Source organism: Astatotilapia calliptera, chromosome 14 (genome assembly GCF_964374335.1).
Source record: "Astatotilapia calliptera chromosome 14, fAstCal68.1, whole genome shotgun sequence".
Lineage (NCBI taxonomy): Eukaryota > Metazoa > Chordata > Actinopteri > Cichliformes > Cichlidae > Astatotilapia > Astatotilapia calliptera.
This window is the reverse complement of record NC_137435.1, coordinates 384,541-412,488: the sequence shown is the minus strand read 5'-3', so window position 1 is coordinate 412,488 and position 27,948 is coordinate 384,541. Positions and strand designations below refer to the sequence as shown.

Genomic DNA, 27,948 nt, shown 5'->3' with positions numbered 1-27,948 from the left:
TAGGTGAGAATGGTTGTCTGTCTCTACATGTTAGCCCTGACAGACTGGTGACCTGACCAGGGTGGACCCCGCCTCTCGCCCTATAACAGCTGGATAGGCTCCAGCGCCCCCCGCGACCCTGAAAAGGACAAGTGGAAGCAAACGGATGGATGTTGTAATTTCTGTTTTAACAATTTTTTGATTGATGTTTTGTTTGCTTTACAATATTATACAATAAAAATAATCTCTACCAAAAACTGAAGCATGCCCACCCGAAGGGCAACCAGGGAATTTTGCGAGCCCTGCTTCCAGCAGGAATGTTTGGCTCCTTAATGTGAAGAACACAGGAAACATCGAGACGTAAAACGAGACGACCTGGGCTCAAGAACAAGAACAGCTCGCCACCGCTATGAGGCGCTCAGAGAGCGAGCGGCGTGGAAGAACTCTCGTGTGTCAGAGGATTTATTCATCAGGATTTTTACAGGACATTTACAATCATCAGGTTACACAATCTGTCCGTGCTCGCAGCGAGGTTAGTGCAGTATGTAACACACCTGTGAATCAAACACACAAACCCACACAGGTGTGCTCTGACACAGTTTAATGTGAAGGTCCACTTCCTGTTTGTGGAAAAACATCACTGATGGCGGTTCACTTTACGGTCCAAACGGCCTCATTTCCACTCCGCCCCCTCTGATGACGGAACTGAGGCTCGTGCTGACCACCTGTTGAGGCTCGGGCAGGCGCCGCATTCATAACACGTGATGTGCGACACGCTGTCCTGCTGATGATGTCACAGCGACACCCACAGCAAGGACGCGGTTCTGTCTGCCGTGGAAAACGAACAACAGGAAGTCAGCAGTACCTGGAGCGAGCGAAGCGGCGAGGTAGAAATGAGGCATTGCCGAGTGCAGACAGGAACAAACCACACGACAGTTTCTTTAATCTCTGATTAGTCGGTGCACGCACTTCCTGTTTCCTGAGGCGTCCTGTGGAGTGAGGATGAGGAGAGGAAGTGTCAACAGTGAAATGTCTCTGCGTTTCCAACGTGTCACCTGACATCCGACGGCTGTCCTCGCATCAGCAGCTGCGGCGCCGCATGTGGCTCCGCCTCCTCCCGGTCATTAAAATGATGCTGAACATTAAAAGCTGCAGAAACAGAACACGGCAGCTCGTCTCCACAGTCTCAGTGAATCCTCTTCATCTTCACCACGATGAAGATGGCAGAGGGGCCGCCACTGGCTGCCTACAGCCTGACTCCGCCTCCTCGGGCCCGGTCACATGTCTGACCACAAGATGGCGCGACTGCCTTTCTCCACGCTTGCCACGTATGCTCCTGAAGGCGACCAGGACACCGAGTTGATGGCTGAGCTGCAACAGCAGTAGCAAGGAGAGGTCAAAGGTCAACAGTGCGGCATAAGCCGCTGGCGTGTGGATAAACCTGAACGATCTTACCTGTGGTTCCGGTCTAGAGTTCGGTCCACTTTCCCCGTCAGCACATTCCAGATGTACAGAGCGCCGTCAGCTGATCCGCCGGCCACGTAGCTCCCGTCAGGACTGAAAGAACGAGACACACTGAGCGTGCTCAGATCTCTCTCTCACTCACCACACACACACACAAGTAATGAGAGGAACCCACCTGAATGTCACTCTGGTCCAATCAGCGCCACACTTGAAACCCTGCGCACTGAACACAAACACACACAGTGAGTCGGCCGAGGTCACCTGACCATCACATCGCAAACAGAATGAGTCAGTCACATGACCACAGCGGAGCACAGGAAGTGGATCTGCCTGTGACGTCAACAGTGACTCAGTGTCACTACGGCAACAAAAGTATCCTGGGTACTTTACTTGTCTGACGTACGACCGTCAGTCAGTTTGACTATTTTTATATGTTACACACACAAAAGAGCCGCTTTGTTGTTTCAGCCGTTTTGTCTCGTGAACTCTTAGCTTGATGTTCTTTTTGTTCGTTAAAGGTCGGCGCCGACCACCTCGTGTGCAGTTGATCGTTAAAAACACTGAGTTCATGTTTTACACTTGATTTATAAACCGTATTTTTAGTTATACTATGATGCAACCAACATTCCTCTTTAAACTGCATGTATTATAGTAGCAACAGCAACCACTCCATGTGCACTATCACTGACCCCCCTGCACCTGCTCCTCAGATGGCATGTATGCGTGTGTGTAACTTGTACATATCTTTCTTGTGTAAATGTAACTTTCTCTGTGTCATTGAGTAGATAATATTTCACACACATGGGGAGATGCCAAACTGCCTTTCACTGTTCTTGTAACAAAGAGCTATTCTTCTTCTTCTTCTTCTTGTTTTTGGAGGTTATTTAAATATAAGGTGATATTTCCTCACAGCCCTACTGACTGCCTGCCAACTCAGGTGAGATGGACTCGCCATGTTTCTGCTTCCCACCTGCACGGCTGCCTTCAAACTTCGACCGCTTTGTGTTACACTGGGCCCGCCTCACCTGAGCGTCTGCTTCACGGCGTTGGTGCGCAGGTCGACGATCTTCACCAGGTCGTCTCTGGAGCAGGTGAGCAGCTCGGTGCGATCGTGGTTCAGATCCAGAGACGTCACTCTGCCGAACAGCTCCAGCTCCCGCACGATGCTCTCCGCCCTGATCTCACACACACACGCAGACCGAGCGTGTCATCACCGTGACACAGAGCAATGGCAGAGATGCTGAGTGATGACAGCGTTCGTGCGCCGCTCACCTGATGTCCCAGAAGCGAACCTTCTTGTCAAAATGTCCGCTCATGACGCACTGCTCGGTGCACACGATGTCGTTGCAGCTGGAGCCCGCGAACACCGTCTTCATACCTGCACAGGTGAGCGACAGTTAGCTTGGGTGAGGACTCACTGAGACCGAGCGAGCGTGCACTCACGTACAGACTTTGCTGCGAAGGTCCCACAGTTTGAGCGTGCGGTCGTAGCTCCCAGAGACGATGCGAGCGTTGTCCAACAGGAAGCGAGCGGAGAGGACTTTCCCGCTGTGACCCGTCAGCGTGTGCTGCCGGACGGACAGAAAGACACAGGTAAGCGCAGGTAAACACACACACAGGTCATCGGCAGGTGACGTCTGCCACTTCCTGTCAGTACGAGAAACCCCGGCGACATGCAGCTGACCATGTCACCGTGGGGACGTCACCTGATTCAGACAGGTGACATTAGATGGACAACAGTTTTCTGGCCTCAGAACAGGTGTGAGATCACTGCTCAGACCCCACCCCTCGGCCTGATGCTCCATGCTGATTGGTTTTGTTGGATGACATCATCACAGAGAAGCTGTAGGAGCTCTGTACAGACCTCGCAGTGATGTCACATCCTGTGTGTCAGCAGCTGCCGAGACCATCGCCGCACCACTAGAGCACGATGGCAGCAGAGAGCCGGGCTGCTGGGAGCCAAAATGGTGGCCGCGAGGGGGAAGAGCTGAGCTTCAGACCTTTTACATGACATCACTGACCAGGAAACTGAGCCGCCACTTCCTGCTGGGCTCAGTTGTCGGACAAGAACGCGTGGTTTAGCTCAGCGCACGCAGACAGGGGCAGCTGACCACCAGGGGGCAGCGCTTACTTAGAAATATTTTCCTGATTTTGTGAAAAAAATCTGTTGTATAAACTGCAGAAAAATGTGTTTCAAACACAAACAGGTGCAGAAACACGGCGCCGGCTGCTCTGAGGCAACGTGGAACCTTTCTGCTCCGTGCGGGCTGTTCGTCCTACTGCAGCCGCCGTAGCCAAGGTTACTCGAACAGCTCAGCTGACTAATCTGCTGACACGGTTGGATTTACGGCGAGCGTGTGTGACGCAGCTGTGTGACAGCTGGACGCGCTCACCCTCAGTCTGTAGTCATCCACGGTCCAAATCCGGCTGGCGAAGTCGTTGGAGGCGGCGAGCAGGTAGGAGCCCTGAAACACAGGAAAGCAGGTCAGTCTGAACAGGAAGTAACGCTGCAGTATCGTTCCGCTGCGCGTACACTCACAGCACTGTCGAACTCGATGCTGGTGATTCCCGCGTTGCTGCCGGTCAGAGCTCCTTTGGGCTCACAGTGACCTGAACGCAATCACAGGAAGTGATTTAGTCACGTGACCTGCTGCAGCTCCAGGGTTATTCAATCAAACATCCTTGTGCAAGCAAAACAACTTCCTGTTTAAACCCCGCCTCCACTCACCTGCCACCACCTCCCACAGCTTCACCCTGCGGTCCATCCCGCCAGTTGCTAGGAGACGGGAGCCAGGGCTGAACCTCACAGCATTCACCTCGCCGTCGTGGGCTTCCTGAACGCTCAGAGAGAGAGAGAGCGCAGACTGAGAGACGGCCGTGCAAGTCATCTCGACGATGACGAAGAGTGACGGTACTTACGAAGACGTGCAGCGCCGTGGTTGGCACGCGGACCTCAGCGCAGACGCCTGACGGGGCCTCGCTGCTCTCCGGTGAAGTGCTGAAAGAGTTGGCGCTCCGACGCCTGCTGAGGACGAACAAACTGTCACCTTTCATTTATCGACAAGTGACAACGACGGTCACCTGGAGGCGCCGTGTGCAAGCTAGACGCTCCAATACAGAGGAGCCCCCACACACATGCGGCCACACACACAAACATGAGATAATAATGGACAGTCAGTATGGTCCCAGACCAAACAGATCAACATGGCATTAATGGTTCTTATTGAAAAGATCACTAATAAAACAGATCAAAGACACAGTCGGTGTTTTCATTGACCTAAAAAAAGCTTTTGACACAATCAATCATGAAATATTACTTGATGAACTGGAGCACTACGGCATTAGAGGAGTGGTGCTCGAGTGGGTCAGGAGTTATTTGAGAGACAGGCAACAATTTGTGAAGCTTGGTGAATATCAGAGTGCCTGGACATTGTGGAGTTCCACAGGGGTCAGCATTGGGACCAAAGCTGTTTATCCTGTGCATCAATGATATATGTAAAACATCTGATATATTACAGTTTATTTTATTTGCAGATGATACAACTATTTTTGTGCTGGAGAGAATTCACAGCAGCTTTTGGAAATTGTCACACAAGAAATGATTAAACTGAAAACATGGTTTGACAGAAACAAGTTTTCACCAAATTTGAATAAAACTACATTTATGTTGTTTGGAAATTGATAAATAACGTTGAAGTACGTTTCTCATACAGAATTTCTGGGTGTGATAATAGACAACAAAATGTGCTGGAAACCTCACATAAAGCTACACTGTCCAGAAGCATCTCTGTTCTGAGTAAAGCTAAACATTTTGTGCCTTCCACCCCGGGTACTTTACTGTTCACTTACACTGCCATATTTGGAATACTGTGTGGAAATACACACAAAACTTCACTTCAACCTTTATGTAAAAAGAAAAAAGCAATCAGGATGATTACTGAAGCAGGATTTAGAGAGCACACTAACATCATGTTCTTGAAATTAAAGATTTTGAAGTTAATGGATCTTATAAACATAAAACTGCAAAAATGATGTGCAAAGCCAGATACAATATGTTACCAGGAAATGAACAGAGGATGTTTTTGACAGAGAAGGGGACTATGAATCGAAGGGAAAACTAAACCTGAAGACAAAGGTGTTAAAACCTTTTGTGTTAGCATCTGTGGGGTAAAACTGTGGAACAGTTTTCCTGTGGACCTACAGCAATGTTCAAGCCTTGGTCGGTTTATAAAGATGTTTCGAAAAGTGTCTTTGGAAGAAACTGATGAAGTTGATCAGCCATTGTACTTTAATTAAACTGTAGCTATCACTGTAGCTATGTTAACACACGTCCTTCATTCCTTGTTTAGTGTGTGGGGTAAGTGATGACGGGAATCAGGCTAACAGTGAACAGTGGGGTTCAACACTGGGGTAGGGACTAATAACTATGTTATACTTCTTCCTACTCCATTTCAGACTTAAAAATTGTCATTTCATGTCATTTAGACTGTTTTTTATTTGTTTTATTTATTTGTCTGAGCACATGCGTGTGTGTATTTACAGATATATTCCTATTTATACACGTAAATGCAAGTATGTGCACTTGTATATATTGTTTTTTTTTGTGTATGTCTGAAATAAAGATACAATAACACGCACACACACAGACGCACACACACATACCCAAACATGAGGGAGATGGAGTCAAGCAGCCCCCCAGGAGGCTGCTGGGAGATCTTCTTACTGCGGGAGAGACACATCGTCACACACATGCTGAACCTCCGTAGAGGTCAATGGTCAGCGGGCACGTGCGGCCTCACCTGGGAGTCCTGCTAAGCGGCCGGCTCGGCGACGTCTCTCCCCCCGCCTTCCCGGCGTCCTCAGTCAGCACCTCAATGTCGTCGTCCCTGCGGAGAAGCAGAGCAACGTGAGCAGGCGTGAGAGGAAATCCTGTCACTGTTGTTCCTTTATTTATTCCCGTCTGCTGTAACCATGGGAATTTCTCTGGGACATCTCATCTGATACAAACTCAGACACGCACGCCTCAATGGGCAGCGGTTCCTTGGCAGCGTCAGCAAGCTCCTTCTGCAGTTTGGCCTGCCGCCGTCTGAAACACACACACAGATGAAAATGACCTGAAGTCGCAGCAGCAGACGACCTCCCGCCTCCAGCCGCCCTGCCTACCTGCTGTCCTTCTCGTTCTCGGCGTTGAGCCGGTTGGCCTCCTGAGCCTTCTCGGCCATCCAGCGCGACACCAGCTCCTGGTTGTCCTCGGTGGTCTTCCTCAGCTTCTCCTCCAGGGCGGAGAAGGTGATCTGCAGGGCGTCGTACTCGTCCTTCAGCGTCTGGTTCGCCCTCTCCAGGTCCTGTGAAACATGAAGTTACGTTAACCTCACTGCTCTGACGGGTGACGCTCGCACGTTCTGGGCAACGAAGGTCTCAGCTTGAAAACTTGAGATCAGCTCCCTGCTCCTCCTCCTCAGCCCGACGCTCCGTGCTGAGATTCTGTTGGATGACATCATCACAGAGAGGCTGTAGGAGCTCTGTACAGGCCCCGGTGTGATGTCGCATCCTGTGTGTCAGCAGCTGCCGGTACCACCGCTGCATCACTGGAGCACGATGGGAGCAGAAAGCAGGGCTGCTGGGAGCCAAAGGGCAGCAGGAGGGGATTGTGGGTAATCAGACCTTTTACTGCTCATCACTGACCTTCATCATCTTACTCGGTTTACAGATGAAAACAATGACAACAGTTATTGGTCAGTATAATAGAACTGGTCACAGGTGGGAGGGAGTGACTCCACCTGTCCGTCACAGCTACACCACAGGTGAGCCACGTGAGGCGGTCCTACCTGCAAGCAGCTCCTGAGCTCACGGCAGTCGCCCTCCAGGCTGGAGATCTGCTGCTGGTACTCAAGCATCCTGCAGGGGGCAGCACAAAGGCAGGGTCTGCGTTACTGCGTGTGTGTGTGTGTGTGTGTGTGTGTGTGTTACTGTGCGTGTGTCTGACTTGGCCTCGTTGTTCTGGATCTCTCGGTCCTTCTGTTGGATCTGGTTGTTCAGTTCGATCACGCTCTGGGCCAGCTGATGACAAAAACAGGAAAATAACCAATCAGCTGTTTACAGGACTGTCACATGACCAAGTCAGAGGAAACAACATACACACAAACACAAAGACCCTTTTGTACCTACTCGGATCGACTCGGCGCAGTTTTCAATTCAATCTTTTTTTTTTTTTTAAATACAGCGTCACAACAACAGTCGCCTCGGGGCGCTTCACATTGTCAGGTAGACCCTACACCATTAAATAATTAATTAAATGTTGCAATCATTAATTAAATAAATATTTATGACATGTTTAATTAATTATTTAATGATGCATTTATTTAATTCATTTTGGCGCTTTTGTCCCCTTCAGCTATCACCATGAATTTATTTTATCTGTCAGCCTCACCATTAAACTAAGGGGGCGGGGTTAACACTGCCACTGCAGCTTCTCTAACATCTAATTGGTTGCCGTGCAAAGTAAGTCAAGACAGGTCGATCCTAGATAATCGATTGGATGTGTGGACTTGGGGCAGCCAGGTATCCCAGAATGCATTTCAAATCACAGGCAGCAATGGTGGTGGTGTAAAGTTTTAAAATATCCCGTTTTTCTGTCACCAGCTACACTTTTTTACAGTGTTTCAGCCGCGAATGTCGTGGCGTAATCTTCACGTCTGGTCAGGTTGTCAACATACAACATGTTTGTGCTCAGATGTTGTCAGAGATGTCACTCGCTCCGCTAACAGTCAGCTGACAGAGTGCACCGAGCTCACAGCCCCGGTGTTTCATCTTAACTGTTTTTCTTTTTTTACGTTAACCGGTTTGTTTACATATTCCACTCTCCGTGTTCCACATGTTGCATTCGCAGATTCTCATTTTCACTGAACGATCGTCTCTTTCCGCCTGGTCTTGTGTCTCTGTGCTTCTGTAGCATAAAGAACGAGCTGACATTTTTCTCACGAAACCAGCGATCAGCTCAACAGGCCCTCAAGTTTACCTGCATACCTGCTCACCTGCCAGCTGTTTAACACCTGCCGCTATTTCAAGAAACACCATAGCTGTGTCCCAAAACGTAGGCTGCATCCTTTGTGGCCCAACATATCCCAGAATTCATAGCGCGGCCCAGCCAATTCCGGTTTCCAACAATGGCGGCAGCTAGTTAGTTCTAATATTACTCTTATGAATCTTTCTGGGTCACAAAATAAAGTTTTAACACATTTTCAGGCGAGAAAGTAGCTGTGTAAACTTCAAATATCTGCTCGGTTTATCAAGATATCGCATATTTGCAAAAGTGCTTCGACGTTTTCGGAGACATCTGCTACCCTTCCAGATCCCTCAGGTCATCTGGATCCGGTCTTTTATCAGTTCCCAGAGTCAGAACCAGACACGGAGAAGCTGCATTCAGCTTTTATGCTCTTTATATCTGGAACAAACTCCCAGAAAGCCTCAGATCAGCTGAAACACTCAGTTTATTTAAATCCAGGTTGAAGATTCACCTGTTCTCAGCTGCATTTGAATAAAGCACCAAATCCACACTTTAAGCTTAAACTTCAAAACTTACATTTTAACTACTGATTTTATCTATTGTTCTGATTTTATCCGTTTTGATTTTATATACTGTTTTTTTTTGTTTGTTTGTTTCTTAATTCACTTGTATTTTTATTTTTTTATTCCTATTTATCCCCTTTGTATACTTTATTTATATTTGTCTATTTATATATACACACACACATACATATATATATATATATATATATATATACACATATATATATATATGTATATATATATATATATATATATATATATATATATATGTATATATATATATATATATATATATATATATATATATATGTGTATATATATGTGTATATATATATATATATATATATATATATATATATATATATATATATATATATATATATACATAAAAAAAAAAACACCCAGCACGCCCCTGCGGGCGGTTTATCCTTCAAGCTCGGGTCCTCTACCAGAGGCCTGGGAGCTTGAGGGTCCTGCGCAGTATCTTAGCTGTTCCCAGGACTGCGCTCTTCTGGACAGAGATCTCCGATGTTGTTCCTGGGATCTGCTGGAGCCACTCGCCTAGCTTGGGAGTCACCGCACCTAGTGCTCCGATTACCACGGGGACCACCGTTACCTTCACCCTCCACATCCTCTCGAGCTCTTCTCTGAGCCCTTGGTATTTCTCCAGCTTCTCGTGTTCCTTCTTCCTGATATTGCTGTCATTCGGAACCGCTACATCGATCACTACGGCCGTCTTCTTCTGTTTGTCTACCACCACTATGTCTGGTTGGTTAGCCACCACCATTTTGTCCGTCTGTATCTGGAAGTCCCACAGGATCTTAGCTCGGTCATTCTCCACCACCCTTGGGGGCATCTCCCATTTTGACCTCGGGACTTCCAGGTTATACTCCGCACAGATGTTCCTGTACACTATGCCGGCCACTTGGTTATGGCGTTCCATGTATGCCTTGCCTGCTAGCATCTTGCACCCTGCTGTTATGTGCTGGATTGTCTCTGGGGCATCTTTACACAGCCTGCACCTGGGGTCTTGCCTGGTGTGATAGACCCCAGCCTCTATGGATCTTGTGCTCAGAGCTTGTTCTTGTGCTGCCATGATTAGTGCCTCTGTGCTGTCTTTCAGTCCAGCTTTGTCCAGCCACTGGTAGGATTTCTGGATATCAGCCACCTCCTCTATCTGCCGGTGGTACATACCGTGCAGGGGCCTGTCCTTCCATGATGGTTCCTCGTCTCCCTCCTCTTTCTTGGGTTTCTGCTGCCTGAGGTATTCACTGAGCACTCGGTCAGTTGGGGCCATCTTCCTAATGTATTCTTGGATGTTTGTTGTCTCATCCTGGACTGTGGTGCTGACACTCACCAGTCCCCGGCCCCCTTCCTTCCGCTTAGCGTACAGCCTCAGGGTGCTGGATTTGGGGTGAAACCCTCCATGCATGGTAAGGAGCTTTCTTGTCTTTATGTCAGTGGCTTCTATCTCCTCCTTTGGCCAGCCTATTACCCCAGCAGGGTACCTGATCACGGGCAGGGCGTACGTGTTGATGGCCCGGATCTTGTTCTTACCATTCAGCTGACTCCTCAGGACTTGCCTGACCCTCTGCAGGTACTTGGTGGTTGCAGCCTTTCTAGCGGCCTCTTCATGGTTCCCATTCGCCTGTGGGATCCCCAAGTACTTGTAACTGTCCTCTATGTCTGCAATGTTGCCTTCTGGTAGTTCAATCCCCTCAGTTCTGACTACCTTCCCTCTCTTTGTTACCATCCGACTACACTTCTCCAGTCCGAACGACATTCCAATGTCATTGCTGTATAGCCTGGTAGTGTGGATCAGTGAATCGATGTCTCGTTCACTCTTGGCATACAGCTTGATGTCATCCATGTACAGTAGGTGGCTGACAACTGCTCCGTTCTGTAGTCGGTATCCGTAGCCAGTCTTGTTAATGATCTCACTGAGGGGGTTCAGGCCTATGCAGAACAGCAGTGGGGACAGAGCATCTCCTTGGTAGATCCCGCACTTGATGGTGACTTGTGCTATGGGCTTGGAGTTGGCCTCTAGTGTTGTACGCCACATCCCCATTGAGTTCCTGATGAAGGCTCTTAGGGTCCCATTGATCTTGTACAATTCTAGGCATTCCAGTATCCAGCTGTGGGGCATTGAGTCATAGGCCTTCTTGTAATCAATCCAGGCAGTGCACAGGTTGGTCAGTCTGGTCTTGCAGTCTCGGCTGATTGTTCTGTCTACCAGTAGCTGGTGTTTTGCGCCTCTGGTATTCTTGCCAATTCCTTTCTGTGTCCCGCTCATGTATTGACCCATGTGCCTGTTCATCTTAGCCGATATGATGCCTGACAGGAGCTTCCATGTAGTACTGAGGCAGGTTATTGGTCGGTAGTTGGAGGGGACCGTGTGTGTGTATATATATATACATATATATATATATACACACATATATATATATATATATATATATATATATATATATATATATATATATATATATATATATATATATATATATATATATATATATATATATATACATACATATATATATATATATGTGTATATATATATATATATATATATATATGTGTATATATATATATATATGTATGTGTGTGTGTGTGTGTGTGTGTGTGTGTGTGTGTGTGTGTGTGTGTGTGTGTGTGTGTATATATATATATATATATATAACAATTCTGTAACTGTAACTTCGGTCGTTGCTGTGCTTTTTTTGGAAGTCGAATTTCCCAGAGGAACCCACCCGAGGGATTAATAAAGTTCTATCTTATCTTATCTTATCTTAATTAGTTTGTTTGTTTGCTTGCTTGTTTTAATCAATTTTAAATCATGCTTTTTGTCTGTTTTTGTTTCTAATGTCTCTGTAAAGCACTTTGAATCACCTTGTTGTTGAATTGTGCTATACAAATAAACTTGCCTTGCCTTGCCTTACCCACCAGCTCGATAGCTGAAGGGAGCTCGGGGGTCACTGGAGCCGCCGAGAACCCCACAACTCCCGGCACATCATTTTCAGATCACCGCCGTCTTTCGCTACTCAGGTTAAACGTGATATATAAGTCACTTAGACAACCTAAAAATGTTATTGTTGGGCTTTTTTCACTGTTTGATTTGTTCATGAGTAAATCGGTTAGGTTGAGATCAAATTTATTAGATTAGATAAAATAAAACTTTATTAATCCATTGGGTGGTTTTCACACAGCTGAATAAATGTCAAACAGAAAACTGATTAAACAGAAGTGTGAGATGGTCGAGAGTTTACGCCAGTGTCCTGTTATATTTAGATAGCAAGGAGCAGACGGCCGAGTTCATTAAACTACACCCACACAGCGGTGACACAGATCTGAAGGCTAGACAGTCCAATTTCACAGCTTCGCACTTCCGGCCTTCTCGGTCTCTGAAGGACCCGGCCCATGTAGACCACGAAGGCTGGGTCCCCCGAAGGATGCAGCCTTTTTTGCCCCACTGTAAATACTCATGTCGCTGGTAGGTTTCCGCTGTGCCAGCTGTTTACGTCACAGCTGCTTATGCCGTAACCATGGTAACCACGGACTCTGAGCGGCTGGAATGACGCAGGTCAGACAACAATTTTACATGTATGATCTTAAAACAGGACACGGCCACTATGTCCTGGCCTCATATCAAATGTGAACGCAGGACAGAAAAGAAGAAGGAAGGAGGCGGTGAGACAGCGGTGGCTCAAAGCGAGGAGGAGGTACAACCCGTGTCTGCCGATATCAAATAAAATCGATGAGCTCTCAGCGCTGGTATGGAGTCAGAAGGAATACCAGGAGTGTTTCCCCAAATCATGGATGCACCAGGACATTCCCAACGATAACGCATCCGCAGTGTTGGGAAGGTTACTTTTAAAATGTATTCCATTACAGAATACTATCTATCCATCCATCTTCTTCCGCTTCCCCGGTTCGCGGGGGCAGCAGCCTAAGCAAAGAGGCCCAGACCTGAGAGATGACGAAGCTGTAAAGGTCAAGAAAGTGACAGAAGAAAATCAGTCCCGGTCAACCACCCAAACATCAATAACGGAACCTTATACAGCGCTTCCCCATACCCGCTGAACTCCCGCAAGCACAAAGAAATTACGGAGGCTATCACTTATCACCTGGCTAAAGATATGGCTCCCATCAACACTGCAAAATGAGGGATTTAGGAAAATGATCAACACCCTAGACAAACGCTACACAGTGCCGTCCCGCAACTAGTTTTCTATTGTTGCAGTACCTCCTCTATACACGCAGCGTCGAACACGAGACGGAATTACAAGCAGTACATTTTGCAGCAACGACAAAATGTGAGACATTTATTTTTATGTTCATTTACTGTTTTTATGTTCAGTCTCAACTGTTACGAAGTTGATGTGCAGTTAATAAGTGCAATAAATGTTTATATTGGAAAAGAAAATCGTGAGAGAATCGTGATCTCAATTCTAAGCACAAAAATCGTGATTCTTATTTTATGCAAAATTGTGCAGCCCTAACTGTAACCAACATAAATTCCTCTACGGATCAATATAGTATTCTGATTCTGAACTGTCGGAGTAGGTTTGATCATTTCATGTATTAATTTGGTGATTTATTAAATGTACAAATGTTATTCTAATCTGCTGCTGAGTCTCTTACGCTGATGAAAACACAGATAACACAGATCACGAACACCTGTTCAACCAATCACTTTCATTCCACTTTGATCTGTAACAAACTGACGCGTTCATCTCTGTTACAGTGTTGCGTTGCTATATTTTTGTGTTCTTTATGCTGTAGATTTTCACATCTCTGGAATAGTTGGCCGTAATAAGGATGATTTTCTGTAAAATAATATTGATATGACCCGTGAATTATTCGTAGATGACAGTTAGATTAGTTTGATGCTGCCGACACTTTCATGTGACCCAGCTGTGAAACGGTTAACTCAGAGAGCTGAAGATATCGTGGAGATGCTGACCTCGCTCCGTGGTGTACAGGGCCGTTTACCCTCATGATTAATATTCACAATAAAAATATGAGGCAAACATCATGAAGTCTGTATGTGTTTCACAGTGTCGAACAACCTTGGTACAGTTAAACCTAACAGTTACCACATGACGGAAACACCAACGTTATCTCTTTTAATAAAGTTTATGCATTTATCTTCCCTACTGCACTTTACGCTAGTGAAACCTGGCGCTCAACAAGTGCAACTATTCAACACCTGAACGTGCTTCAACAACGTGGCTTGCGGCGAATCCTGAGAATTTCCTACCGGGACCGAATAACAAATGAGGAGGTCCTACGAAGAGCAGGCACCCGCCCATTAGCCGATGTTGTTGCAGAAAGACGCTTTCGCTTTGCGGGACATATTTTACGCCTACCCCCTCATCGCCCAGCTAAGATTGCCATGACATGGCGTCCACGAACTGGCAAGCGAAAGCAAGGCCGACCAAAGACCACATGGCGTCGAACATTTATGGACGACCTGAGAACTGTCGACATTGCCTGGGACGAAGCTGAAGCAGTCGCTGCTGACCGACATCGATGGAGATCACTAGCTGCCCGATGCGCCGCTCGGCGTAGGAGGAACTAAGTACTAAGTAAGTATTTATAGGCAGGTCACGCTGACTACTGAACAAAAACACAAAGATCAGATGTTAATCAGATTTTTTTGCTCTCTCTCCTCCTTAAATATGTTTTTAATGTTAGTTATAATTCAGAATTGGCGACTGAAACACGTAGGACACATACAAACATCAGGAAATAAAATCCCGATAAATATAACCTCAGTAAATGTTAGTTTCAACATGCTGGTTGTTGGTGTGCAGAAATGCCTTCAAAAACAATGGCCACCAGGCCAAAGCAACGGTTTTGACTCGATCAGCGTTAACCCCGCCCCCTGGGTTTGATGGGTGACAGATCAAATGATTTTATGGTGAGACCTGAAGGAGTCAAGTGTGCCAAAATGAATTAATTAAATACAACAATACAATTCTCTCCGTGAATCGCTACCTTATCGTGGTGGAGGGTCTGTGTGTCCCAGACCATGGGAGACCCTACCAGGGCAAAAGCCCCTGGTAGGGTCTCCCATGGCAAATTGGTCCTGGGTGAGGGACCAGACAAGGAGCGATTCAGAAGATCCTTATGAAGAAAACATCGAGGGAACAGTTTACCCTGCCAGGGATAGGGTTACCAGGGCCTCGTCCTGGAGACAGGCCCGGGGAGGGTGCCCGAGGGCGAGCTTCTGGTGGCCGGGCCTTAGTCCATGGGGCCCGGCCAGGCACAACCCGAAAAGGGGACATGGGCCCATCCTCCCGCAGGCCCACTACACGCAGGAGGCGCCATATGGGTCGGGTGCATTGTGTGCTGGGCGGTGGCCAGGAGCGGAGGCCCTGGCGAACTGATCCCCGGCTACCAAGACTGGCAATTGAGACATGGAATGTCACCTCTCTGGTGAGGAAGGAGCCTGAGTTAGTGCGTGAGGTTGAGAGGTACCGGCTAGATATAGTCGGGCTCGCCTCTACGCATGGCTTGGGCTCTGGAACCAGTCTCCTGGAGAGGGGCTGGACTCTGTCTCAGTCTGGAGTTGCCCCTGGTGAGAGGCGGTGGGCTGGGGTGGGTATTCTAATATCCCCTCGGCTTGCTGCCGGTACATTGGGGTTCTTCCCGGTGGATGAGAGGGTTTGTTCCCTGCGCCTTAGGGTCGGGTAATGGGTCCTGACTGTCATCTGCACTTATGCGCCGAGTGGCAGTTCAGAGTACCCAGCCTTCTTAGAGTCCCTGGGTGGGGTGCTGGAAGGTGCTCCACCTGGAGACTGTTGTCCTGCTGGGAGACTTCAATGCTCATGTGGGTTATGACAGCGAGACCTGGAGGGGCGTGATTGGGAGGAACGGCCTCCCTGATTTGAACCCGAGTGGTGTTTTGTTATTGGACTTCTGTGCAAATCCCAGTTTAACCATAATGAACACCTTGTTCGAACATAAGAGTGTCCATAAGTGCACGTGGCACCAGGACGCTCTAGGCCGCAGGTCGATGATCGATTTTGTAATCGTATCAGCAGACCTGCGACCATATGTTCTGGACACTCGGGTAAAGAGAGGGGCAGAGCTGTCAACTGATCACCACCTGGTGGTGAGTTGGATCAGGTGGCGGGGGAGAACGCTGGACAGACCTGGTGCACCTAAACGCGTAGTGAGGGTGTGCTGGGAACGTCTAGCAGAGGCCCCAGTCCATGAAATCTTCAACGCACACCTCCGGCAGAGCTTCAACAGCATTCCGAGGGAGACTGGGGACATTGAGTCCGAATGGACCATGTTCAACGTCTCCAATGCTGAAGCTGCTGCATTGAGCTGTGGCCAATGTGCCTGCCGTGGTGGTAATCCCCGAACCAAATGGTGGACACCAGAGGTGAGGGGAGCCACCAGGCTGAAGAAGGAGTCCTATCTGGCTTGGTTAGCCTGTGGGACTCCGGAGGCAGCTGACAGGTATCAACAGCCCAAACGGAATGACGTTGTAGGGCTGTCCTGGTTGACACGCCTCTACAATGTTGCGTGGAGATCAGGAGCAGTACCCCTGGACTGGCAGAACGGGGTGGTGGTCCCTATCTTTAAGAAAGGGGACCGGAGGGTGTGTTCCAACTACAGGGGAATCACACTCCTCAGCCTCCCTGGGAAAGTCTATGCCAGGGTGCTGGAAAGGAGAGTTCGTCCGTTAGTCGAACCTCGGATACAGGAGGAACAATGCGGTTTTCGTCCTGGTCGCGGAACACTGGACCAGCTCTTTATCCTCTCAAGGATACTTGAGGGTGCATGGGAGTTTGCCCAACCAGTCTACATGTGTTTTGTGGACTTGGAGAAGGCATTCGACTGTGTCCCTCGGGGTGTCCTGTGGGAGGTGTTGCAGGAGTATGGGGTGTCTGGCCCATTGCTACGGGCCATTCGATCGCTATACAACCGTTGCAAGAGCTTGGTTCGCATTGCCAGCAATAAGTCGGACTCGTTCCCGGTGGGTGATGGGCTCCGCCAGGGCTGCCCTTTGTCTCCGGTTCTGTTCATAATTTTTATGGACAGGATTTCTAGGCGCAGCCAAGTGGCGGAGGGCTTTCATGTCGGTGGCCTCAGAATCTCATCTCTGCATTTCGCGGATGATTTGGTTCTGTTGGCTTCATCGGGTGATGGCCTCCAGCTCGCACTGGAATGGTTCGCAGCAGAGTGTGAAGCAGCAGGACTGACGATCAACAGACCCAGGACACGCTGGAGAGATTATATCTCTCGGCTGGCCTGGGAACGCCTTGGTGTTCCCTCGGATAAGCTGGAGGAGGAGGCTGGGGAGAAGGAGGTCTGGGCTTCTCTGCTTAGGCTGCTGCCCCCGCGACCCGGCCCCAGATAAAGCGGATGAAGATGGATGGATGGATAAATACAACATTAAATCATTAATTAAATGTGTCAATAATATTTATTTAATTAATTTAAAATTTTAATTAATTTTAAATTAATTATTGCCACATTTAATAAATTATTTAATGGTGTATTAAATTAATTCATTATATAGGTCCTGGCTATGGAACGCCAGGACTGCCATAATGAATTAATTAAATACACCATTAAATAATTAATTAAATGTGGCAATAATTAATTAAAATTGGAATTAATTAATTAAATAGTTATGACACATGTAATTAATTAATTATTGACACATTTAATTAATTATTTATGTATTTCACATTTTAATTAATTATTGACACATTTAATTAATTATTGACACATGTAATTAATTATTTAATGATATATTTATTTATTTCATTTTGGCAGTCCTGACGCCTGGCTCTCATCTTGAAATAATTTTATCTGTCAGCCTCACCCATCAAACTCAGGGGGCGGGGTTAACGCTGCCCATGCAGCTTCTCTAACATTTGATTGGTTGCCGTGCAAAGTAAGTCAAAACAGGTCGATCCTAGATAATCGATTGCTTGTGTAGACTTGGGGCAGTCAGGTATCCCAGAATGCAGATCAAATCACAGGCAGCAATGGTGGTGGTGTAGTTTTAAAATACCCCGTTTTTCTGTCACCAGCTACACTTTTAACAGTGTTTTAGCCGCGAATGTCGCGACGTACGTCTGGTCAGGTTGTCAACATAGAGCACGTTTGCAAAAGTGCTCAGATGTTTTCCGAGATTTCACTAGCTCTGCTAACAGTTAGCATGCAGAGTGCACCGAGGGGGTTACGTTAACCGGTTTGTTTACATATTCCACTCTCCGTGTTCCACATGTTGCATTCGCAGATTCTCATTTTCACCGAACGATCGTCTCTTTCCGCCTGGTCTTGTGTCTCTGTGCTTCTGTAACATAAAGAACGAGCTGACATTTTTCTCACGAAACCAGCGATCAGCTCAACAGACCCTCAGTTTACCTGCATGCATCCTCCTCCTCATCTGTCAGCTGTTTAACACCTGCTGCTAATTCAAGAAACACGCCTACGTTACCTGGTGATAGTCACAGTTTAACTGGGCAGCCGGTGCTCGATATAAAGCAATGTCAGCGCATTTTTCTGCACAAGATAAGTAAATATAGTGTTTTCCCCGAGCGCAGAGCTGCTGGAGCTCGTTTCCTTACAGAGCACTTTATAGGCGAACAGCTTCATCAGCGGCTGATGTCCAATCACCGGCACACAGCTTTGAAACCTCAGCTGAGTTTTAGCTCTCAGTGGTTAAACGCTGGACTTCATTCACTCAGGTTCTGTCTGTCGGGTCACGTTTACTTCGCTGTTTTATTTACAACTGAGCAAATCGGTTTGGCTGAGGTTAAAGTTACGTTTCATAACTGCATAGTTTCACAGACGTTTAATGGTTCACTGGCACATGTGTTAGACTGAACTATCATCTAAATATCATCTGTTTTTTAATAGTTATTCAACTGTATTCTAAGCACCAGCTGTCTGTTAGAATGTGATTTTTTTTCTCTCTCTGTTGGCAGAGGTATAAAAATGCGCAGGAAAATCTGACGTGCATGGCGAACTTCACCGACGATATTTAGGGAGGAATAAACACACATCAAACATAAATGAACCATTTGCCTGTCTCCATAATTGAGAGCATTTTCTCTTCTTATGTCAACACTCTCTCTCTCTCTCTTTTTTTTTTGCTTTTTCGGTCATGTTATGTTTACCTGTCAAAGGCTTGTTACAAACTATGAAACACATCGTGCAGACTTCTGGATGTTAGAAGAAAACGAATACTGCTCATGAATGAGACTAAAGGCAGGAAGGTGTCCTTTAAAACTAAACATGTTAATAGGACCTCCCTGTTTATATCATAGTTTATGATATAGCACGTGTATTTCAGTAATAGCCTGCTGAGGCCACTATACGTGCTGGCCTCATATCAAATGTGAAGGCAGACTGAGTCTATGTTTGACGTTTTTTATATCTAATCTTCCTTTTCAAACATTTAAACAGCAGCGAGTCTGCAGCTGAGGGAATACAAACTCAAACTGTCGGAACAGGTTTGCTCGTTTCTTGGATTCATTTGGTGATTTATTAAATGTATAACTGTTATTCTAATCTGCTGCTGGGTCTCTTACACTTTTCTTTATGCTGTATATTTTCACGTCTCTGGAATAGTTGGCAGTTAGATAGTCAGCTGGGAAACTTTGTGTTAACTCATGGAGCTGAGGATATCGTGGATATGCAGATGTTAAACAGATTTATTTGCTCTCTCTCCTCCTTAAACATGTTTTTAATGTTAGTTATAATTCAGAATTGGCGACTGAAACACGTAGGACACATAAGAACATCAGGAAATAAAACACCGAAAAATATAACCTCAGTAAAAGAAGTCAGCGGGGGTTACTACAGCTGTGTACCGGGGCCTGCGCTTTGTCGGTGGGATTGCTTGCGAGGCGAACGGGTCTATCCCGGGCGATCGTGGCTAAAGAGTTGGGAGTTCGCCTTGTAATCGGAAGGTTGCCGGTTCGAGCCCCGGCTCGGACAGTCTCGGTCGTTGTGTCCTTGGGCAAGACACTTCACCCGTTGCCTACTGGTGGTGGTCAGAGGGCCCGGTGGCGCCAGTGTCCGGCAGCCTCGCCTCTGTCAGTGCGCCCCAGGGCAGCTGTGGCTACAATGTAGCTGCCATCACCAGTGTGTGAATGTGTGCGTGACTGGATATGTAAAGCGCTTTGGGGTCCTTAGGGACTAGTAAAGCGCTATATAAATACAGGCCAGGCCATTTATCCCACGCTTTGCCGTGAGACTGGGCAGACATCATCGAAACACTTTTGCAAAGAGGCTGTATCTTGACAAACCGACCAGACACATGAAGATTAAACCACTACATTCTCGGCTAAAAAAATATTAAAACGGTATTTGGTAACACACAAACAGGGTTTTTCAAAGTTCAGTTCTGTTAGCTTCCACATGCCGGTTGTTGTGTGCTAGAAACAATGGCCACCAGGCCAAAGCAATGGTTTTGACTCGATTAGCGTTAACCCCGCCCCCTGAGTTTGATGGGTGAGGCTGACAGATTATTTCATGATGAGAGCCAGGCGCCAGGACTGCCAAAATGAAATAAATAAATATATCATTAAATAATTAATTAAATGTGTCAATAATTAATTAAATGTGTCAATAATTAATTAATTACATGTGTCATAACTATTTATTTATTTAATTAATTCCAATTTTAATTAATTATTGCCACATTTAATTAATTATTTAATGGTGTATTTAATTAATTCATTATGGCAGTCCTGGCGTTCCATACCTGGCATTCCACCGCTGTGTAATCAATTATTGTAAATGTAAATGTTATCAGGAAATGATCAGACAGGAGAGGGTTTTCAGGAAACACTTAAATGTTCAGTTTCTATGCCATATGTTAAAACAAGATCTAGAGTGTGATTAAAGTGGTGGGTGGGTTCTTGATTGAGTCTAATTAAAAGTCTGTCTTGGTCTTTGCTTTTCAAGGTTTTGCATTAGGTCATAGGACGTGGTACCTTCGTAGTACCAGATACTTCTGTAGTACCTGTACGAACGGGGTTCCAAGTGAACTGAGCAGGTACTAAAATGTGTCGTCATCAGACTACATGTCACCGATTCGCTGGTCAGTGGCGTCACTCGATGAGTGTTCCCCTGAGTCTGGAGAAACGCTATCGACCTTTGTTGTAGCGTTTGTGACACACACTAATTATTTCGCTCGGACGCATTGTTATGACAACAACCAGCAAATTAGGATGTACTAAATTAAGCCAGAAACAGCTTTACGCTCCATTTGGAGCTGTGACATCATCGCCATCAGCACTCAGTATTCAGAGGTGGAGCTCTCCAGCACACGACTGCACCTCCACCAGCCCTCGCTCACTGTGATGAGCTGCAGCAGGAGGGAGAACTGAAAGTCAAACATTCACACTTCCTGCTATAAAGCCTCGTGTGTCACATGTCAGCAGCTCAGAGTTTCCATGAGTCAGAGGATGTCAGCTGACAGAAAGTATCAACTATCACTGTGACATCACTTCCTGTTAGTGATGGTCAGGAATCATGTGATTAGTTGCGAATTCCCTCACATGATCAGAACTGCGAGCACGTCCCTGCGACTGACGTCCTGTCATCCTCACCTGTTTCAGGCAGCTTCAGGAAAACAGACCTGGCGGCGGTTTAAGCAGTGGGCGTGGCACAAAGAGGCACTTCAGTCTTGGGTGGGCCAGCGGTGTGTGGGTGAAGCAGAGCCTTGTTTCACCACCAACATGTGAGCGGCCACAGCGCGTCGGCAAACACGCAAAGAAGCCTCCATCCACTGTCTGTTTAAAACAATGTCACGGCGCTGCGAGTAGTCACTCTGTTGCCGGATTATTGAGGAGCAAACTGAGCGTGTCACACAGGAAACACTCCAGGTTTTCCCTAACCGTGTGCACTAACACAGCTCAGTAACTTGCACCTGTACGTCCCCCTAACCCCGCCTCCCCGCACACACGCCTCAGGCTTGGCGGCATGCCGGCAAGCACTCACCTCGCCTCGTTTCTTGTGCAGCTCCGTCAGCTCCTCCTGGTGCCGAATCCTCATCTGAGCCATCTCCTGCTGCAGAGCGTCGCTGCGACTCGAGTCCGCCGCACTGCCACGGGACACAGAGACACGTTAGACAACACGCCGACGAGTGACAGCACACACCAGCACGCCTTACACTCACCTGGACTCGTGGCCTCTCTGAACGTCATATTTGTCGGCCTGGTAACGCTCCGATAGAACAGCCTGCAGGTCCGCCTTCTCCAGGAGACGGTTATCTGAAAACCCATCAATACATCAACAACTATGACAACTCAAACAACATGGACGCTACGCTGTAGGTGGCTGACAAGTGTGTGGGTGGAGCTTCCTTCTGTCAGCTGCACTCAGGGTTAGTCAGGTCCTCCTGAGCGCCGACACGACAGCTCCAGTCAGCTGTACAGGTGTGTGAGCTGCAGCCATGTTTAAATCCAACATGGGAGTCAGCACCGTGTTAATGTCAAGGGGGCGTCACCACAGCAACCTACGAAGCAGAGCTCTGAAAGGCTTCACTGCGATGAGTTGATGTGTCGCTGAGTGCTTCTGTGGGCACACTGCTCTGTGCTTGGTGACCAACATGAGTCGAACTGAGAACGTAGTCATTCTTCATCAGAGTGGAAGTGTGATTTTTAGGACACTCAAGCCTAGCTTCTAATCAGCTCCTGCTGTTGTTTGGCAGGGCGTAGTCATGTGGGTCTAATCCTGCTAGACCTCAGTGCAGCATTCAATACTGTCGACCATAATATCCTATTAGAGCGATTAGAACATGCTGTAGGTATTACAGGTACTGCGCTGCAGTGGTTTGTATCATATCTATCTAATAGACTCCAGTTTGTGCATGTAAATGGAGAGTCCTCTTCACACACTGAGGTTAATTATGGAGTTCCACAGGGTTCAGTGCTAGGACCAATTCTGTTTACATTATACATGCTTCCCTTAGGCAGCATCATTAGAAGACATAGCATACATTTTCACTGCTATGCAGATGACACCCAGCTCTATCTGTCCATGAAGCCAGATAACACACACCAATGAGTTAAACTGCAGGAATGTCTTAAAGACATAAAGACCTGGATGGCCGCTAACTTTCTGCTTCTTAATTCAGATCAAACTGAGGTTATTGTACTCGGCCCTGAAAAGCTTAGAAATATGGTATCTAACCAGATTCTTACTCTGGATGGCATTACCTTGGCCTCCAGTAACACTGTGAGGAACCTTGGAGTCATTTCTGACCAGGACATGTCCTTCAACGCACATATTAAACAAATATGTAAGACTGCTTTCTTCCATTTGTGCAACATCTCTAAAGTTAGAAATATCCTGTCTCAGAGTGACGCTGAAAAACTAGTTCATGCATTTATTACTTCCAGGCTGGACGACTGTAATTCATTATTATCAGGAAGTCCTAAAAACTCCCTTAAAGCCTTCAGCTAATCCAAAATGCTGCAGCAAGAGTCCTGACAGGGACTAGAAAGAGAGCAGATTTCTCCTGCTTTGGCTTCCAGAATTCAAAATCCTGCTCCTCACATACAAGGTCTTAAATAATCAGGCCCCATCTTATCTTAATGACCTTGTAGTACCATATCACCCTATTAGAGCGCTCCGCTCTCGCTCTGCAGGCCTACTTGTTGTTCCTAGAGTATTTAAAAGTAGAATGGGAGGCAGAGCCTTCAGTTTTCAGGCCCCTCTTCTGTGGAACCAGCTTCCAGTTTGGATTCAGGAGACAGACACTATCTCTACTTTCAAGATTAGGCTTCAAACTTTCCTTTTTGCTAAAGCATATAGTTAGGGCTGGACCAGGTGACCCTGAATCCTCCCTTAGTTATGCTGCAATAGACGTAGGCTGCCGGGGATTCCCATGATGCACTGAGTTTTTCAGTCACCTTTCTCACTCACTATGTGTTAACAGACCTCTCTGCATTGAATCATATCTGTTATTATCTCTGTCTCTCTTCCACAGCATGTCTTTATCCCGTCTTCCTTCTCTCACCCCAACCAATCACAGCAGATGGCCCCGCCCCTCCCTGAGCCTGGTTCTGCTTGAGGTTTCTTCCTGTTAAAAGGGAGTTTTTCCTTCCCACTGTCGCCAAAGTGCTGCTCATAGGGGGTCATATGATTGTTGGGTTTTTCTCTGTATCTATGAAGCGCCTTGAGGCAACTTATGTTGTGATTTGGCGCTATATAAATAAAATTGAATTGAATTAATCTAACTGAGTGTGTTCATGCAGGTTTGTGTGTCTTAGAGCAGCGGTCTCCAACATTTTTTGCGCCACGGACCGGTTTATGCCCGAAAATATTTTCACGGACCGGCCTTTAAATACAACAAAATAAAACTAGTACCGGTACCAAAAAAAGAAAATTTATTCATAACACACGTGAAAAGACCCAGGAAAACCGAGTAAACGATAAAAACGATAACAAAATAACGCTGAAAACCGATATAAACCCTGAAAACCATACATTTCACACCTGAGCCTCAACTCTCGCGGCCCGGTACCAAACGACTCACGGACCGGTACCGGTCCGAGGCCCGGTGGTTGGGGACCGCTGCTTTAGAGCTCTGACTTCACTTCAGACTTAAGGAGGAAGATGAAGAAATGTTCATATATAGCTCAGCTACTTGCGATCTTTGACTTCAAACCAACTTACAGCTGCTGCCTTACAGCAGTTCTTAAAATAACTTTAAGATTTCTATCTGAACCTCTGGAAACTGGAACATTCCAGGGAATTCTACCGAGTACAGAGGGTTAAAGAAAGAGTGTGTGTCTCACACTGCAGGATGATCTCCTCGAAGGCCTGTCTCTGCTCTCGGTCTCTAAGCTTGAGTTGCTCCGCCACGTGTTTCTTCCACAAACACTCGCCTCGTCGCTCCGCCATCACCTGCTGACACACACACAAACACACACAGCTGGGTCCAGACAGAGCTTCGACCTTTAATGCAGTCTCCACCTGTCTAACAGAGGGCCAAACACCTGTTCAGGTGAATTGTTGTAAGAGGGCCATGACTACGGAGGAGGTGCAACATATCCAGGCTTTCTTTGAGTTAACTAGATCAACAAAACCTAACCTCAGTCAGAGCTAACTCTCTCTGATAACCTGGGCTCTCTGCTTCAGGCTCAGTGAGCACTGACATGAAACAGGGGTATTCTGCATGTCATGCGACTCTTCCTCCTCACAGAATGACCCTGTGAATGCTGCTTGCACCAATCAAAGCCATGATCAAGGATGATGATGATGATCTGAGAGCTGAAGCAGCAGAATCTTCAGCACAGAGCGGGAGAATAAAATTTGATTTACAGCGAATGATTTGGTGTCTGAGCGCACTCAGTGCTGCTCTTTGTCTCTAAGATGACGGCTACACATTACAGCTGTTTCCATGGAAACATGAACACTTCCTGTCCCACAGCCTGATAAAGGAGACCTGAAATCAAATCAGAGGGCATTAATGTGATTGGCTGAACAGGTGTGTTCACTGTTTGCAGTGACTCAGCAGGAGCATCACATGCAGTCTTAGCTGCTGGGCATCTTTTACTGCTTTCCGGAAGAAGCTGCACACTGACAACATGCACGTAAAAAAACCAGAGGAAACATCACCTGTTCTGCATCTGTTTCCAGCTTGTGGAAGAGCCGATTGGGCCACAGAGTCTATGTCAGCTGATAGGTAATAATAAAACCTGTAATCTGTGTTAAAATTGCCTAAATAGGATCTTAAGCCCCGCCTCCTAGATCTTTGTCTGAAAACACAGAGGCTCAGGCTGGTCAAGTCTCACCTGGCCTGCAGGTGTGCAACCTCTGCTGCGATCCCTCTGACACCCAACAGAGGCCCACTGTATTTGGGCCTCTGTCTGCATCTTAATTGTCCCTTGGGGATAAATAAAGTCTCTCTGACTCTGTCCCACAGACGGCCATGTTTAACACCTGACAGGGTGTGGAAAACATGCCTGGGTAATAACCTGCATTATTGGGGGCGTAGCCTCTTTGACTAACAGCTGTCTGTAAATGGACAGGTCTGATTCAACTACTGGAGTGCTCAAAGCACTTTAAAGCACACACACACACCTAAAGAGTAACTCAGGGTTCAGTGTCTTGCTCAAAGGCACTTTGGCACCCAGGGCTCAAACCACCAAACTTCTGATTGCTATATAACCTGCATGTTCACATGAGCTACCTGGACCTCTGTCCCACCCCTTGTGGAGATGAGTCCAGCTATGTCGGATGACGTCACTCTGATCAGCCCCTCCTGGTGGCGGAATAACTAAGCAACCTGTGAACTCAGGTGAGGAGCACGGGCGACAGCGACGCGGTGAACCACGTGATTAAACTCCCACAACAAAGACAAACACATTGATGACGTCAGGTGGACCCCGGCTCCCCTGAGCGGACGGCTAGCTTCTCTGTTAGCATGCTAACATAGGAAGAGCAGTGCTAACAGGCTAGCGGTCCTCTGAATTTCTCCGCGGCAGCGTGGCCGCGGCAGCGTGGCCGCCGGGAGGGCTCCTGCGGGCGGGCCTGGGGTGCTCCGAAGCTCGCGGTGAGGCTGCTCGCGGACTTGGACCCCCGTGACTCAACACGTTAGCATGCTAGCCGCGGGGCTCGCAAAGCGTAGCGGACACTCACTGCGCGTGTGTGCGTCCCCGACGGCGGCGCGTGTCCTCCGCGAGATCCCCGTCCACCTCGCGCTCCGGTCTCCGGTTTCCGGTGATTTTCGGTGAATTTGTCATCAAACAACACCTGAGCTGCAGCCGCCGATCCACTTCTGCGCCATTCTGACTCCAGCGCGCACTTCCGGGAGGCCGCACGAAGATGACGTCATAACTGACTGTTTTGGTGAATCTTTATTGACACTGCTGAATGAATGGCCCAGAATGAGTGTGTATGCGTGGTGTTCCGGTGTTATGCCCAAAACTGATTGCTCGTATTTAAACTGCTATAAATAACTTGTTGGTCTCTAATAGCTGAAATACATGTCAAATGTTTCCCTCATGAATGACATCAAGCCAACTTGAGCCACAAACAACATTCCTGTCACAAGGTAGACGTGGCAATCAGTTTTTGGCAGTGCCTTTTATATATCCTTTATTTTTCCAGTTAAATAAATCTCCTTGACATTACTGTTAAAAAACACATTTTTAATCTGGCCAAGAGGACAGCAGATATTGCAACACATATAACAACAGTTCTGTAAACATATTTCAAAAAGGACAAAAAGGACCGGATTGGTTATAATGTAAGTACAATAACACGGAGTTATAAAGATACTTGAAAAACATGTAATTTTTAAATTTTATATATAACCCCTCTGTTCACCAAAGTCTATTTACCAACATACGTAAAATATTACTCACAAAAAAAAACACACAGAAACATTGGAAATCACTTTTTGGCACAACACGGCAGGTGTTCAGCTCCGAAAAGCTTGTACTTCCCAGTTAAAAAACACAAAACTTTATTCCACAAAAGAACAAAATCCAAGCGCAGCAGCTGCCTCAGTCGCACACAGGTTAATCAGAATCACAATACTTTATTGATCCCTGGGGGAAATAATTTTTTGTTACAGTGCTCCATTATAAACCAACATTAAGACAAGACAGACAATACGCTAACTAAGAATAGTACAATATATACATATATATACATACATAAGTCACTCATAAATAAATAGCTGGAAAAGAAACGTGTAGTTGTAAATGGTAAATGGCCTGTATTTATATAGCACTTTACTAGTCCCTAAGGACCCCAAAGCGCTTTACATATCCAGTCATCCACCCATACATTCACACACTGGTGATGGCAGCTACATTGTAGCCACAGCTGCCCTGGGGCGCACTGACAGAGGCGAGGCTGCCGGACACTGGCGCCACCGGGCCCTCTGACCACCACCAGTAGGCAACGGGTGAAGTGTCTTGCCCAAGGACA

General features: G+C 46.9%; 1 protein-coding gene and 2 non-coding genes across 9 annotated transcripts; all 3 read right to left on the bottom strand.

The window, feature by feature from the left end:
* Positions 1 to 423: 423 nt before the first annotated feature.
* Positions 424 to 26,840, bottom strand: atg16l1 (ATG16 autophagy related 16-like 1 (S. cerevisiae)). 7 transcript variants are annotated; one of them, XM_026191959.2, is made up of 20 exons: positions 26,650 to 26,840; positions 24,804 to 24,915; positions 22,178 to 22,271; positions 22,000 to 22,102; positions 7,430 to 7,503; positions 7,272 to 7,341; positions 6,607 to 6,788; positions 6,452 to 6,529; positions 6,243 to 6,329; positions 6,106 to 6,165; positions 4,363 to 4,468; positions 4,172 to 4,277; positions 3,983 to 4,053; positions 3,837 to 3,908; positions 2,891 to 3,011; positions 2,716 to 2,821; positions 2,469 to 2,618; positions 1,619 to 1,666; positions 1,435 to 1,536; positions 424 to 1,350 (listed from the first exon to the last, which is right to left on the bottom strand). In XM_026191959.2, exons 2-20 carry the CDS (start codon positions 24,907 to 24,909, stop codon positions 1,257 to 1,259), a joined length of 1,830 nt encoding a protein of 609 aa, XP_026047744.1. In that variant the 5' UTR covers positions 24,910 to 24,915; positions 26,650 to 26,840; the 3' UTR covers positions 424 to 1,256. The 7 variants fall into 7 exon arrangements, with proteins under 7 accessions (XP_026047744.1, XP_026047747.1, XP_026047748.1 ...); XM_026191962.2 differs by having other exon boundaries at positions 4,363 to 4,465; XM_026191963.2 differs by having other exon boundaries at positions 6,464 to 6,529.
* Positions 3,190 to 3,465, bottom strand: LOC113037074 (small Cajal body-specific RNA 6). The gene has a single exon (XR_003274573.1).
* LOC113037072 (small Cajal body-specific RNA 6) lies at positions 6,858 to 7,129 on the bottom strand. Its single transcript, XR_003274571.1, has one exon.
* Positions 26,841 to 27,948: the final 1,108 nt, after the last annotated feature.